The sequence below is a fragment of the Mytilus edulis genome, chromosome 10 (genome assembly GCF_963676685.1).
Source record: "Mytilus edulis chromosome 10, xbMytEdul2.2, whole genome shotgun sequence".
NCBI classification, from domain to species: domain Eukaryota; kingdom Metazoa; phylum Mollusca; class Bivalvia; order Mytilida; family Mytilidae; genus Mytilus; species Mytilus edulis.
Window position 1 is genome coordinate 69,475,570 of NC_092353.1, and position 17,513 is coordinate 69,493,082.

Here is a 17,513-nt window from a genome sequence, read left to right on the forward strand (position 1 = left end):
TAAAATTGAATTTCATTTAAATAAAAGGCATAACCCTGTAGCAATTACTCAGCAGTGATCGATGTACATTTATGTATTTTAGCACAAGATAAAATCAAATTTCATAAAAATATAATGCATAACCCTGAGGCAAGAAATCAGCAGTATTGTACATTTATGTTTTTTGCCCCAAGATAAAAATAGAATTTCATAAATTTATAATGCATAACCTACAAGCAAGTAATCAGCAGTGATGTACATTTATGTTTTGTTGCCCAACATAAAAATATAATGCATAACCTTAGGCAAAGAATCAGCAGTTATGACAATATATGTTTTTTGGCCCGATATAAAAATAGAATTTCATAAAAATACATTGCATAACCCTGAGGCAATAATCAGCAGTGATGTACATTTATGTTTTTTTTGCCCAAGATAAAATTGAATGTCATTAAAATAAAATGCATTACCCTGAGGTAATGGATCAGCAGTGACGTACATTTATGTTTTTTTGACCCAAGATAAAATTAAATTTCATTTAAATAAAAGGCATAACCCTGTAGCAAGTAATCAGCAGTGATCGATGTACATTTATGTATTTTGGCACAAGATAAAAATCGAATTTCATAAAAATATAATGCATAACCCTGAGGCAAGAAATCAGCAGTAATGTACATTTATGTTTTATGGCCCAAGATAAAAATAGAATTTCATAAATTTATAATGCATAACCCTGAGGCAGTAATCAGCAATGATGTACATTGATGTTTTTTGGCCCAAGATAAAAATAGAATTTCATAAAAAATATAATGCATAACCCTGAGGCAAGAAATCAGCAGTGATGTACATTTATGCTTTTTGGCCCAAGATAAAAATAGAATTTCATTAAAATAAAATGCATAACCCAAGAATCAGCAGTGATGTACATTTATGTATTTTGCCCAAGAAAAATATAGAATTTCATTCATTAAAATATAAATAAAAACCCTGAGGCAAGAAATCAGCCCTTATGTACATTTATGTTTTTTGGCCCAATATAAAAATAGAATTTCATAAAAAATATACTGCATAACCCGAAGCATATAATCAACAGTGATGTACATTTATGAATTTAGGCCCCAGATCAACATTGAATTTCATAAAAATATAATGCATACCCCAGAAGCTGTCCTAAAGTGTGCCTAAAAGGCTGCCAGTAATGAAAGCCATTTTATAATTAGGCCAACAAAATAATGTGTGTTTCCTATTTTCCCTTGGAAAAAAAATAAGGAAGGTAGGTAGGGACTGTTGTTTGATTTGTTCATTGTTGAAGACTCTACAGTATTGTCTTTCAAGAAGGGGCGTCGGTGGCTGAGTGGTCCAAGAAGTTACTTCTGTGACCACTAGCCAGTCAACACTGAGGTTGTGAGTTTGAATCCCGCTAGTTGCACTTGACTCCCAATCTTAATTGACTAGGATTGTCAATTTTCCTATCAAAGGTCAGGTTTTCTCCGGGCACTCCAGCTTCCTCCACCTATAAAAACTGACACTGCGGAATAGCTTAAAAGAGGCGTTAAAACACCAAAAATCAAATCGTCTGTCAAGATGAAGAACAGGAATAAAAGCCTTGTTCATTGATAATTTGTATATTTTCAATGTATTTTGTGTGATTCTGTTTGGAATTGATGTACATTTACTCCATATCCCTTCATTTTCTAACAGTTCTTAATATTTAAAATACCAAAAAAATAACTAAAGAATACGAAAATTGATGTAAAAATAAGGAGGGTTACGGGAAATAGGAAATACACATCTTTTTGTCCTAATCTGCAACTATACTTATTCAAGTTGTTGTACAGAAAACAATGTCAATTAAAGTCCACCCGCCACACAATTTAAATGTTCAATGATTTCACTATTCTTCTCTCCATTTTAACTGATCTTCCTATTTTGGAATTTAAAGCACTCATGAATTCCGCATCCCTCATCCTCAGTTTGTTTATAGCATATACTGAAAATAACAATAGAAGCATATTCAATTCAATAATAAATTGGAAAGAGCACAAGGAGGAATGGTCCAAATACAGACTGACAATAAATATTCAACAATAAGTGAAATAATAAGATAATTAACTGTTAACTGTATTAAACAATAAGTCTTATAAGTATATTCTCCATATGGTATATGGACACCAAAAGATAGGAAGCATATAGATGCAGTTATGTATACATGTAACAATGAGAATGTCATAAAGGGTCCCAACCTTGACCTTTGACATACAGCTCGCCGCAAATTATAGGTTTCTTTTTTATGCATTAAGCTGTTTACTGTTTAAGTTTTGTGAAAATCCAAGAATGCATTCACAAGTCATGCTCTGGAAACCAATTTCAGACCAGAGAGCTGATGCTCTGGAAACCAATTTCAGACCAGAGAGCTGATGCTCTGGAAACCAATTTCAGACCAGAGAGCTGAATTCAATAACTCCTCTATTGCAAAAAGAGGGGAAAATTATGTATGGGCTTGGCTTGGAGATTACTGTTATGATAATGAATTGATTTAGTTGTTCAAAGAAGTTGCATTTATAAAATCTTACAGATTATTTACTTACATCTAATGGCTTTCATTACTGGCATTGTGGCAACTGCCTTGGATGCTGATAAATGAATAAATTCTTCAGGCTCAAAAAAACCATCAATGAACTTTTTAACACAGTAGGAACTTGATTTCCCCTTACAAACTCCAAGGATTTGAATAAGCCATTTGCGGGGCACTGCCACATCACTACAATCTGTGATGCGCTCGTAACCATTTGGTAAATTGTCCTCTGATGAAATTATAACCTTAAAAAAGAACACATTATTATGTATATATTATGTTATTCAGGTTTTAGACCCAAAGCCAGGAATGTCACATCATATACCCTGTCTGAAAACTGAATTACAATTATATTACGGATTACCCGTGCCTTGATGTGTTTCCAGAACATTCAACCATGCAATTAACATAGCCAAATCATATATTTCCCACATTGGGATACGAGTATGTGAAGCATTTTGTAATATTTGCATTAAAAATATTTTTTTCAGGTCGACAATACTTTATAACAATTAACACATTTAAACATTTTTTTTAATACTTATGTTTATTTGATGTGTTGTTACATAAAATAACATGGAATTTAAGGAAACTCATTGTTTTTTACCCTTAATGAGCCTCTATTATGTTTTTCAATGATGCATTACGTCATTACGTCACAGAAAAAAAAATTGCAATGAACATTATTGAGGTACAATTTGGGAAAAAAAATGGCATATATACCCTGCCAGTTTCCAGAATATACATTGACATAGTTTTTCTATTTAATAAAAGTAATGATGATTTCAAGTTTGCTTTTTATTTATGACGATTTTGACACCAAACATTTGGACCAGTGGATTCCTCATCCTCAGCTGTCCTAGACTTAAACAGCCTGTCACTGGTCCGAAGTACTGGTTACCATGACACATTCCTTATTTAAACTTCTAGCTATCATAAACATGATGAGCAAATTCGATTATATTTTTGGAATTGGAAAATTGAGAAGAAAAAAAAACTTGTGTCCTTGCAACTACATGAATGTGGAAAGATACAGGAAAGCGAATATTATTTTCAAAATTCTTCTCTAATAGAACATTAATTCTTCTTATTGAAAATCATTCTGATAATATTTTAAAAGATTAAATCAAAATCTGTTAACTTACATAATTTGAATAATCAACTTTTACACCCCGAAGTGGGGTATAGTGATCAATGACTTCGTCTGTCTGTTCATCTGTTGATGAAACCAAGGCTGAAATGTATGAAATATTTATTGTAACTGATTTCTATACACTAGTTTTATACAAAATTATTATTTTACCACTTCTGCTAAGCAGAATGTAGGGATTCTAGTACAAGGATCTGGAAATTTTATGACACAATTTCGGTAATTTTCAAGTGGCTTGAATTGAAAGTCAAAATGTTTTCTATCAATCAAATTCAATTACAAAACTGACACAACTTGTCAACGTTGAAGTCAGAGCTTTTCATTTTATTTTAATTGAAAAGTTCGACAGTTTACAGTCTAAAATTCATAAAATTGTAGACGTAAAGACGATAAAGAATGACTGCTGTATACAATAAATTGAAATTGAATCATTTTAATATTCTTTAATAAGTAAAATCCCCTGGAAACAGTTAAGCTACTTGCAATTTTTAGGTTAAAAACTAAGCTGGAAATTTCAAGTTGATTATAAAATACAAATGAATTCCGGTTTCACGATACAGATTACTTTGTTTAACAAAAATGGTTTAATAAATGCATTTTAATATTCCTCTATTTATATGTGTTTTGAAAAGGGATAACAATTTATTTGTATCGGTCATGTTTGGAACCCTCCTTATAAAATGGGTGGATCTGCCCCTGTGTATTGATAAATTTTCAACGAATTTTACAAAAATTCAGCTTTATTATATCTTAAATCTTATTTTTTCGTATACATTTATTAAAAGTAGAAAAGTATTCCTCATAAGTGATTAAGTAATTTGTCTAAATTCAAATCATTGATTAAAATATTAACCTGGTGCATGCAACACAGGTAACACCTATTGACAATGATTAACTTTTTATCAGAAACAGTATTTAGCTATGCCCTAGGGATTATCATTGAATATTAAGTGTGGTGTTTATGACTGGAAAACATTACAGTTAGAAGCTAGTAATTGTTATTAAACCAACAGTTTATAATTTAAGACAATAACACATAATGACCGTAATTGTTTCTGTAAAAAAATATATTTTGTCCTAAATCCTAATTGGCAATTGATGGTCAAAGGGGAATAACTACCACAAAAATGGTCTGTTAACTTCATAATTATAAAGCCTTGCTAAAATTTGATAAAAAGGCCTGCAGTTAATGTTACGGTGTGAGAGCGCTAAAAGTGTGGGATGGACATATGCATGTTATGGTCTTAGGACAAAGTAAACTAATTGTTGATTTCTCCTTACATTGAAAAAATTTCATGATCCGGCAGGCCAGGAATTTATTTTATTTTTTTATAATTTTTATTTTGTGTTGTTTGGATTCAATGCAAAAAAAACAAAACAAGGTTTATGTTGCTTTTAAAGATTTGTAATATAATGTTGTTATTGCTCTACTTTCCAACTATTAATCATTTAAATATGATTGACTTTTTTATTTTGTTTTTTTATGAATCCAATAAAAAAAGTTTGACCAGATAGGTTTAAACTGACCTGGTAGTGTTAGAGAAACCAAAATTTATTTTTCTTTGGCCTTACCATTATTATTCTGCATTGCCTCCAACTCTCTGATTCTTTGATGGAGTCTGCAGGAGTCCTCTCTTGCCTGTGACAAGGCTGTTTTTAGGCTCTGTATTTGATTTTCATGCACAAGACAAGATTTACAAGAAAATGAAGAGGTGTCATTTACCTGTATTTCCGTATTGAGAACAGAAAAAGAGTTAGAAAGTATGGAAGAAGTTGTGGACAGATCAGTATGTGGTGAGTGAGTCAGAGAGTCTACAGGTTTTGAGATGGTCCATGTTTTTGAAGGCCTATTTTGTTGAAGGGAAGAAGAGTTAAGTGGAGTTGAAGATGGCACCTGGTAAGCAGAACAAGTATCTAAGGATGAAAGATGTGAATCTGTTAGAAGTGATGTGTAAGGTGAGGTAGTACAGCTTGAATTTGAAGGAAATAAACAGCGAGGAGGGATAGGAGTTGAACAAAAGCTGGAAGGGGGCATATCACAAGAACCAAGTCTAAAAGTAGAACGATCTAAAGAAATTGGGCTGAAAGGTGTGGCTGAAAAATTGTTCAGAGAAATTGCACTAGAAACTGCCGTAGGAATAGAATGAGATAGTGAGTTGAAAGGTGCTGAACTAAAGGAACTGGTGATAGGAATAGAATCAGACAGAGAGTTGAAAGGTGCTGAACCAAAGGAACTGGTGATAGGTATAGAATTAGACAGAGAGTTGAAAGGTGCTGAACCAAAGGAACTGGTGATAGGTATAGAATTAGACAGAGAGTTGAAAGGTGCTGAACCAAAGGAACTGGTGATAGGTATAGAATTAGACAGAGAGTTGAAAGGTGCTGAACCAAAGGAACTGGTGATAGGTATAGAATTAGACAGAGAGTTGAAAGGTGCTGAACCAAGGGAACTGGTGATAGGAACAGAATGGGACAGAGAGTTAAAAGGTGCTGAACCAAGGGAACTAGTGAGAGGAATAGAATTAGACAGAGAGTTGAAAGGTTCTGAACCAAGGGAACTAGTTAGAGGAATAGAATTATACAGAGAGTTGAAAGGTGCTGAACCAAGGGAACTAGTTAGAGGAATAGAATGAGACAGAGAGTTGAAAGGTGCTGAACCAAGGGAACTAGTTAGAGGAATAGAACAAGACATAGAGTTGAAAGGTGCTGAACCAAGGGAACTAGTGAGAGGAATAGAACGAGACACAGAGTTAAAAGGTGCTGAACCAAGAGAACTAGTGAGAGGAATAGAATGGGACATAGAGTTAAAAGGTGCTGAACCAAGGGAACTAGTGAGAGGGTAAGAACGGGACATAGAGTTAAAAGGTGCTGAACCAAGGGAACTGGTGAGAGCAATAGAATTAGAAGAAGAGCTAATAGGTGGGGGGATGTAGTTGAAAGGTGGCATAGTAAAGTAAGGGGGTTGGAAGGAATTAATGTTGGTACTAGTACTAGAACATATTAAATTGTTTAATATGTAATCCTCTGCTGAGTGCAATGTCTGTTTCCTTGATATTTCCTTCTCTTTCTTCTCTTGTAGCATGTCTGAAATAAATATTTTAAAATAAAAATGAGGTCCATCATCAGAGAAATATGGTATTAGAAAAAGATTTGTCTACAGGTTTTGAGATGGTCCATGATGTTCTTCAAGGCCTATTTTGTTGAAGGGAAATTGTAAAAAGCTTTGCTGATAACATTTCTTGTGTGATGATGTCAGAAGTTTGAGGATGTACCTGTCAATCATCCTGCTCAGGTTCAGAATAAAAAGATTTCAAAATTGTTGGTTTAATTTAATAGACGACTGTTGTTTTTACTGAATGAGCTAATAAAACTGTAAGGTTCATGTGGGCGTTTTTTTTTAGTTTTTTTTAGATATATTTAAGTATTGAAAATTACTTTTTCTTTGTTTTTCCTTGACTTTGTATCGGTGACTTTTATCCTCCCTTTCAGTATGAAACCAGAGGCTCAAAGGAGCCTGAATCGCTCACCTGGTTAAATGTTACAAACTGAATTTCAATATTCAAGAGAGACTACTCTTAAACCAGAAATTAATTTTGACCCAAGGACTTTTTAATAGCTTAACAATAGTGCAATTTAAACTGTGACTTTAGGTCTTATGGTTTTCAAGATACTTGCAAAAATATGCGAAAATTAACAAATTTAGGTTTTTAAAGAAAGATAACTCTACAAGGAAATTTTGACAATTTTGCCCCTGCAGACTTTTGGTAGATCTTGATATAAGTTGAACAGTTTGCAATTTCATTTTTGGCTCTAGGTCATATGGTTTTCACGATACAAGCAAAAATATTAAAAAATCAGCAAATTTCTGCATTTAATATAGGATTAAACGCCTTTTGGTCCGAGTACACAGTTACCGTCCTTTGATTTTCGTTGTCCACGAATAAAGTCTTTAGTGTGGACAGTGTGTTTGTTACTTGCCAATTTTTGTTATATACCCCTTCAAAATTTATTTCTCCATGATTTATTCCTCATATAGAAAGTAGGGGGTGAAATGACACTGTAAAAAAAATTGGGTCATAAATATTAATGTAAACAGTCAGGGGCATTACTTAAACAAGTAACAATAAAAATTACCTATTCAAGTAATGTTGAAAACGAGGCTATTTTAAATATTACTTATAAAAGTAACTTTTCTGAATATTATTTTTATAGGTGTCCAATAATACAGATTTTACTAGGTTTAACAATTTTTCACAGTCATCTGGTTATTTTTCCCCTGAAATATTAAATCTAATCTTTCTGAAACACTAATTAACTTTCTGACGCACTTATCTTTCATACCAATGCTTCTTGGTCAAAGATTGGTATCTTGGGACAATTAAATTCTCATTTTCCTCCAAAATCTTGAAGGTAGACTGATATAAATTGATAGATACTTGTGAATTGATTAAGACTTGAAGTTATTTATAATTTGTAACCCAAACCAAGTACACATGCATGTTCCTTAAATAAGTTTTAATACTAATTTTATTAAAAATGTATCAAACAACTTATTCGAGTAATATTTTTGTCATAATTTTTAAAGTAACCCTTCATCTCTATAATCCTCTCAAATATAATAAATTCTTAACTTTATGATATGAAATTATGTAAAAACTCATCAAAACTTCATTTAGTCTATGTTTTATTGAAATTTAAAATAACTCTATTAAGTATTTTTTTTATTTTCAAAAACAAAAATTACTGATATAAGTAACTTTAAAAAATTACTTGTTTTAGTACTAATGTCCCTAACAAAGTAAAGTAGTGATTAGGTCCAGCTGAAAAGGGTCAAAATTTAGCACTTCGGAAGCTGTCAAAAGATTTCAAGACCCCCTCAACATGAAATTGTCCATATTTTGAGGTAGAGCTGATGAAGTTATCTATAATTGTGATATAATTTGCCTAAAAGTAGTACAACACACTGTAAAAATATTATTGAGAATGCGCAGGTGGGATTTTTTTTATTTTCAATTATTGTCTAAAAGAAATGCACTACGAAATAACTGTGTACTCGGACCTTTTTAAAAGAATTTATTGGTGTATAAACTGGATCTATTCACTCAAACTAATAAAAGTTTGACAGACTTTTTTTGATATGTTTGTGAGTGACTTGTTCCAGTTTATACATCAACAAATTCCTTTAAAAAAGTGTTTAATCCTTATAATTCTTTAAAATAGGAGATAAGGCCACACCAATTTAATTCCTTGTTCGACGGACCCGCCCACACCTATTTTTTTCATAATAGATTTAAAATTTTTTTTTTATATTCCCGCATCCGGAAATGTAATCGTGTCCATTTCCCGCACCGTTTTTTTGTAAATATTATAAAAAGATATTTGCACTTGTTTTTGTTTATAAACACAGTCTAACCTGTATTTATAACCATTTTAAACATATAAGCACCCAAGTACACTGTGTCAATGTCTGTGATAATATTTGATTCAGCATGAAACCAATTTATCCCATTAATATGACTTAGATGGAGAATTGTCTCATTAATTGGCATACATACATATACCAAAGCTAATTATTCAATTATTTATTGGTCATGTTGGTGAACAGGGAAAAATACTTCATAAATTAAAGTACAATTGATAAATCATGTTTTAATATTATCAAAACCTACTATATTTTATGTTTACAAAAAAAAATTATAATCGCTCGCCTTTACTTTTCAAGCTTCGCCTCAAAAATTTGCAAATTAAATATTTTTTTATTAAAATTTTCAAATTGCTCGCTCGCCCCAATTTTTGGAGTCCAAAAATCTGTAGAACAAGAAATTAAATTGGTGTGGCCTAAGTATTAAAAAAATATCTACAATGTCGAGCCCGTATGTGTTATTATCTCCGCCATCTTGTTTACATTGGTTAGAAAAAAACTGTCCAATTGTCTGTAGAAAAATAAATAACGTCAAGAGCCACAACCGGAATCCTTCTTGACCAATCATATGAATGTATTCCCTAATATGCAAATCATACAAGAATCATAGAGAGATAATTTTTAAACATAATATCTAACAATTAAGTCCATGCAAAGCTTTTTTGTAGATCTGAATTAGCTTAACAATTTGCAATTTAGATTTAGGCTCTAGGTCTTACAGTTTTCAAAATATAAGCTAAAATATGTGAAAATCACTCGGGAAATGTTGGTATGAGGAGTTCCCCACCCACCATTCACAATACTAAAAGCCCACTTCATTTTGTGAAAAATAATGTAAAAATTAAATTTTATATAAAAGGTGGTTGTGTACGACCCTCCCATACTTTTTTTCCAAGAATATCCCTTAGCCTATTCAAAGTATACTTTAACAGTAATAATTAATTTCACAACCTTTTTTCTTTTTCTTTGTTTCATCTACTTCTTCTACTTTGTTCTTCTTTTCAATTTTTTTTGTTACTTCTTTTTTTTTCTTTTCTGAAATACATCACAACACATGAGGCCAAAATAAATAAACAGCTGTGCCTAGAGCACCTGATACGCCAGTTTTGGGCATATAGAAATTGTGGCTTCAATAAAATTGCTTTAAATTCAAATTGTTAAAGTACTGTAACTCTAGAACAAATAAAAGAAAGGACCTTCTAATACCATTCACAACAATTATGTAAAGTTTGAAGGAAAGCAATGTAGGCATACTAGAGTTAGCATGCAAATTGTGAAAATTGCCTTAAATCAAATGGTTAAAATCCCATCACAATGAAACGACATGACACATTTTTTTCTAAATCACAAGGGTGCTTTCTACCGTCAATCCTAATACTGTGTTAATAAAATAACCTGGCCAATCAAAAGGGCCAAAAAAAAAGTTTGTGTGTTTACTGTACCCTTATCTACCCTAAAGTTTTTTTGACTATTTTTGATTGAGCAAGTGTTAAAGTCACAATGTTGCTCCCATAGACTCAATGTAAAAAAAAAATCTCTACCTTCCTACCCTATTTTTTTCAGCATGTGACAGCAAATATTTTTTTGTTTAGCCTAGATATAAACATTTCACCAAAGTTTCATGGAAATTAGTGAAAGCCATCACAATATATGACTGGTCTAGAAATTTCAGACAAATATTTGACAGGTCCAGAAAATTTTGTACTAAATATATAACATGTATAAGGTTGCAATTTTCATGTATAAATAAAACGAATGGGTTGGGATGTGGTCTTGGTCAATATATGTGAACAGGTGAAATTCCAGGTAGCATTTTTTAACTGAAGTGACCCCCCCAATGACAAATCTGATTTGGCCAGGTGGCAGGAAACAAACATATTATATTTTTTTGTTAGCCTAACACGTACCAGTTTTCTGTTTCCCTTCTGTTTTCTCTGTTTTGTTCTTCTTGTCAGCTTTAGCTATAAAATAATAAAAGAATAATGTGTTTGAAGGACTCAGATTGCTCTCCTCCACTCAACTGGAATTCAAATGTTAAAATACTGTAACTCTAGAACAAATAAAAGAAAGGAGCTTCCTAATATTAATCACAACAATTATGTAAAGTTTCAAGGAAATCAATCTAGGCATACAAGAGTTAGTATGCAAAATTTGAAAATTGCCTTAATTCAAATGGTTCAAGTGCCATAACACTGAAACGACAGATGCCCTGTCACCCAAATCCATTATAAATTAATATTTTATAGTGCATAATATATATGTATATTATATGCACCTGTCCTAATTGAGGAACACGTTGTTCAGTGGTTGTTGTTTTTTTTTGTATGTTTCATAGATGTTTCTCATTTCTTGTTATGTAAATAGATTAGACCGTTAGTTTTCCTTTTTGAACACGTTGTTCAGTGGTTGTTGCTTTTTTGTATGTTTCATAAATGTTTCATAGATGTTTCTCATTTCTTGTTATGTATTGTTTTGTAAATAGATTAGTTAGTTTTCCTTTTTGAACACGTTGTTCAGTGGTTGTTTTTTTTTTTGTATGTTTCATAGATGTTTCATATTTCTTGTTATGTAATTTATAGATTAGACCGTTAGTTTTCCTTTTTGAATTGTGTTACAATGGTCATTTTGGGGCCCTTTATAGCTTGTTGTTCAGTAAGCATAGGCTGCATGTTGAAGGCCGTACTTTGACCTATAATTGTGAACTTTAAATATATTGTGACTTAGATGGAGAATTGTCTCATTGGCAATCAATTACCACATCTTATTTAGACAAAAATAATAGGTGTGTTTCCTATTACATCTTTGAAAAAAATAGGGAAGGTAGATAGTTTTGGTTTTTTTTTTAGCTAAATATATAACCAGACCAAAAATTTGGGCTAAATATGTGACTGGTCTAAAAATTAAAAATTTCAGCCAAATATTTGACAGGACCAGAAAATTTTCGACTAAATATTGTGGATTCAATAATATTCATGGGATACCAATTTTCATGAATTTTGTGGGTGTAGGTGAACCACAATTTTAAATAATCAACGAAGTAGGAGTTTTCTAAAGATTTTATATGCAGACATAAGCAAAACCACCAAATCAAATATACACGAAAACACCATTTTTTCAAAATCCATGAAAATTGGTACTCACGAAAATAAATGAATCCACAGTATATGTTCAGGTCGCAATTTTTATGCATAAAAAAATGAATGGGTTGGATTTTTGGTCTTGGACAATTGCATTTTTAACAAAAGTGAATACCCCGCCACCCCCCCCCCCCCCTCTCTTTGGCAAAACCTGATTTGGTCAGGTGGCAGGAAATGACCCATATTATTTATGTTGGCCTATTAACATGTACCATTTTTCTTTTTCCCTTCTGTTTCTGTTTTATTCTTCTTGTCAGCTTTAGCTATAAAAAAATAAAAGAATAATGTGTTTGAAGGACACAGATTGCTCCCTTCCACTCAAATGGTATAACTCAAACTTGATTTGATCTGTGTATTATGGTTATAAGCATTGCGTTAAATTTGAAAACATTTGGTCAAAGCAAACTAAAGTGTCACAGAATGGAAACAAATTTTGTGTGTACATATGGACAAGGGTACTGTTGTGAAATTGTTATTATCTTCAGTTTAGTATTTTATACACTTTTATTTGCTTAAGTTGTTTTACCGCCAATTTTAGGTAACAATATGCCAGCAGCGTCGTCACTTGCCGACATCTCTTTGTATATCTTGGGACTCTTAAGTAAAGCATATGAAACAAGACGCTTTTGTGTTTACTCGCCTTTATTATCAATATGTACAAAACAGGTACAGTAACTGTTAACTGACTGTCAGCTTTAAAAAAATTTAAGAATTAAGCCTGTGGCTGTATCAAAACATCAAAACACACGAGGCCAAAATAAATAATCAGCTGCACCTAGAGCACATGATACACCTGTTTTGGACAAATAGAAATTGTTGCTTAAATAAAATTGCCTTATATATGGCCTGTGGCTGTGCTTACAGGTCAAAATGTGTTTACAGGTATTTCAGGGGATACTTTTCATATTCTTTCAATTTAAAAAATCTAAACAATACTTGTCAATTAAATCTAGTGTCAGGCACTGCATTTGGTACCAAAATGTTTTTCAGGAGTAATATTAAAAGTATTTAATTGGTATCACCTTCTTATGAAAACCCAGTGGCCATGCATGTGCACTCAGAATTTAGACCAGTTAACAAGCAAGGGATAAATATATATTATGTAAATTATATTGTTCAAATTTACATACCCTTTTCTGAGAACACTTTCTTTGTCCTCAGACAATCTTCTTTATCTTCTGAAAAAAATGAAATATATATTAGGCCCAAAAAATATACAATTCGTCTGTTAATCCTTATAAATAATTAAGCAAAAAATGAGGAGGGAATTTAGAGACTGTCACTCTGGGCATTTCATGAAGCTCCAAGGTTTTTTGTTCTAACAAAATCTCAAGCACCAAGAATGAAGATCATTTGTTTTTAAAAAAAAGTCGCTCATCTCTGGCTCAAAGATCTTTTGTTTTAACAAAATCACTTAGTTAAGAAATCTACAATCTGCTAAAATTTTGTAAATGGCCTTTTATGAGCTAAAAAGAGCTTCTATGAACATATGATGGAAAGAAAAGTGGGTGTTTAATTTATACGAATAAAAAAAAAAACAGCTGCGCCATGAGCGCATGATACGCCCAACGTCTGGTGTGGAAGTTTAATGCAATAATCATAAATAGTTTCCGAGAAAGTTTTTAGCAATAACCATATATTGGTTTTCAGATACGGCGGGACATGTGAACCCCCCCCCCCCCCTTCCCCTCTTTTTTTTTACAAAAAACTAAATATCACTAAAATAAAATTTTGAATCAAAACCAAAAAGTATACAGATCTTTAGATTAATATAACAAAGAAGTGTGTAAAGTTTAAAGCAATTATCATAAATTGTTTTTGAGGTAAAGCGCGACATGTAAAAAAAAAACTCCCCCTTTTTTACAAAATACTCAAAAACTCAAAAATAAAATTTCAAATCATCACCAAAAAGTATACAGATCTTAAGATTGATATAACAAAGAAGTGTGTAAAGTTTAAAGCAATAACCATAAGTCATTTTGGAGATACGGCGCGACATGTAAAAAAAAACCTCCCCCTTTTTTTTATAAAATACTCAATATTTTGAATCATCACCAAAAAGAATACAGATCTTAAGATTAATATAACTAAAAAGTGTGTAAAGTTTTAAGCAAAAATCGTTTTTGAGATACAGTGCGACATGTGAAAAAAACACCCCCCTGTTTTAGTTACAAAGTGCTGTAACTCAAAAAGTTTTAATTTTATTTTCACCAAAAAGTATACAGATCATTTGACCATCATAAGAAACAACTATATTAAGTTTCATGAAATTTGGATAAGTTGCTCTCAAGTTACGGTGCAACATGTTTACGCCAGACAGACAGACGGACGGACACCGGACATTTCTATACCATAATATGTCCCGTCAAAATTTTGAAGGGCATATAAAAATTAACATGGGTATTAATTGTCAGATGGACAAAAACAAAGGAGCCAGAAAATTTAATGAAAAATCCAAAACCTCACCGGACTACATCCTTAAATTGTGTGGGTTGGACTTTGAAAAATTACCAGCAGGGACATGAGTGTTGTATCATCACATCAGGTTTCTGTGAATTTTTGAAGGTTTTATTATATCTTAGCCATTTTTCATCAAAACATGTACATGCTGTGAATATTCCATGCCTTGTGTCATCTGAACTAGACTGCATTGAACCGATATAAACTGTGTGCAGTGTTTAAATACAGAATGAAGATGTGCACCTCTTTGGGGCAGATTTGACATTTTTTTTCTATGAATTTTTGCATGTGGATTTTTTTTAACATTTCAACACATTCTTTATTGCACTATTCAGTTGTTTATAATAACCACCCTATATATCACAACTACATATATAGGTTGCATGTTGAAATTAACCAATTTTTAGCCAAATATGAAGGTGATCGACGCAGGTCCAGACATGGAATGGGTCTTACTTAAACTGCAATTTCAGTCCTTTTTAGTTGTATCGACCATGTACTAATGATGCAGTATTATTTCTTTAATTATAAAGATTCCATTTTTTTGCCAGTATAGCTGGGCTAAATTTGAAATAGCTTGCTTAATAGGGACCCTATATATTATAAAAAAAGTTATTTATTTGCTGTACCTTAGCCTTACTCATACTGTCTTTCTTACCAGACTTCCTTATAATCTTGGCCTCATACCATTCCCCTTGGTAAGGTGCCATACATTTTCCCCCTTCATCTAGACTGGCTTCGACCCCATCTTCTGTCCTCTCTAAATTTTCTATCTCTTGGAGCCGCAACAGGCTTAATAACCCATCATCAATAAATTTCACAACAACCCAAAAATCTACAAAAAAATAGAATGATATATCAGGAGTTACATACATGTCCATTGTCATTAATAATATGTTCATGCATTTGTAAATTTTGTAATTGGGCCAAAATATTTAATAGGTGTGTTTCCGGTCACCTGAATGATGAATGTCATCAATAATACAAAAATTCCTTTTCATTACGTACGCTAAAATTGAGTTGAATAAACATGTTTTCAAAGCAAACAACAAATACAAATGGGGCAACTTCTGATAGGGCTGGAGTGAGAAACAGTTTAAAGAAAAGATTTCCGACCAACCCTACATGTATAATAAATGAACAAAATGATTTTTAAAAAGTTGTTATTTTAACTATAGAAAACTGAAATATGTCATTATATACGGATATGCAATCGAATTGTAAGAAATAGAGGTAGGTCGAAAAACAGGTTCTCTGACCATACCCCTTGTTTTCTGGAAATAAACTAATAACACATATTAGTTTATTTCCACTGTTTTACTCTGTTTTATTATCATGTATGATGTTTGTAATCCATGGGTGCCGATTTGACTAGATGCCGAATTAACCAGGTGCCGATTTGACTTGTACCCGTGCCTGTGCCTGGTCCATGCACAGAAAACATGACAGTGAGGACGGACATATGAAGAAAGGGTAAATATGTTTGTATTATAATTCAAATTATACCTGAATCTATTAAAAATGTTGATTTTATCTTCCTCTTGGCCATTTCTATGATAATATACTGATTTTGAGTGGTGCGGGCTGTTGTGTCGTCTGCTAAAAGAAGCGCCAAAAAGTTTATCGTTTGAATGGCGAAAAATTCCGAGAGCCCCGAATAATTCGCAAACTGCATCTCAGTGGCGTTTCACAAAAGGTGAATTTTAACGGCCGTTGGCTGCTATGAAACAACATTGCTAATAGATAGAAATCAACCTACGGCACACTGGCGCAGTATTTAAAAATGAACAATGCTAGCAGGTAGCTCAAACATAGAATAGAATAGAACATTTGTATTCCCAATTTACAGAGTGCCTAAAGGGCATACAAATCAGTTACAATTTATAGTGTGACAAGTATCGAAGCCTATTAACCCTTTCAACGTCACACAAAAAAATAGAAACATGGCTGCTGCTGCTGCAATTTTTTTTTGTGTTCATTCATTAGAACATGGGCGTCAAGTTGGTTACCTATTCCCTATTCCCTATTCGTTACCTATTCCCTATTCCCTATTCGTTGCCTATTCGTTACCTATTCCCTATTCCCTATTCGTTACCTATTCGTTACCTATTCCCTATTCCCTATTCGTTACCTATTCGTCACCTATTCCCTATTCCCTATTCGTTGCCTATTCGTTACCTATTCCCTATTCCCTATTCGTTACCTATTCGTTACCTATTCCCTATTCCCTATTCGTTACCTATTCGTTACTTATTTGATTTTTAATATCCTTCCCCCTTTTTAATTATGGCATGGAATAGTTTAATATGGCTGCCGTTACCATGGAAACGGCACAATTGTGAAAAAAATGAGCTTTTGGTTTTTGGTGAACTGTTTGGATATGCTTCAACTCAGAATCATCATATTTTAAAACGTTTTGGACCTTTTGGATTATAGCTCTTCATCTTTTATATAAGCTTTGGATTTCAAATATTTTGGCCACGAGCATCACTGAAGAGACATGTATTGTCGAAATGCGCATCTGGTGCAAGAAAATTGGTACCGTTAATTTTATTAAAACAATGTAGGTGCCCACTATATACAGGTGTTGGATGATTTTGGCGATCATTGGAACTACTATGTTGCCATGGAAACTACACCAAAATTTTCAAAATTCTCAAAATGCTCAAAACTTCATGAAACTTCACAGTAATGATGAGCAACATTGGAGTTGGAATTTCCAAAATAGGTCTTGTTACCATGGAAACAATGAAAAAAGGTCAAAAATTTCAAAAATAAGAATTTTCCGCA

The 17,513-nt window shown here is 32.5% G+C and overlaps 1 protein-coding gene across 1 annotated transcript; it reads right to left on the reverse strand.

Moving 5' to 3' along the window:
• Positions 1 to 1,853: 1,853 nt before the first annotated feature.
• On the reverse strand, positions 1,854 to 16,396 carry LOC139492938 (serine-rich adhesin for platelets-like). Its single transcript, XM_071281086.1, has 10 exons — positions 16,230 to 16,396; positions 15,382 to 15,558; positions 13,394 to 13,441; positions 12,476 to 12,526; positions 11,034 to 11,087; positions 10,078 to 10,161; positions 5,277 to 6,788; positions 3,700 to 3,788; positions 2,568 to 2,799; positions 1,854 to 1,969 (listed from the first exon to the last, which is right to left on the reverse strand). The coding sequence occupies exons 1-10, from the start codon at positions 16,270 to 16,272 to the stop codon at positions 1,854 to 1,856; spliced, it is 2,406 nt and encodes an 801-aa protein (XP_071137187.1). The 5' UTR covers positions 16,273 to 16,396.
• Positions 16,397 to 17,513: the final 1,117 nt, after the last annotated feature.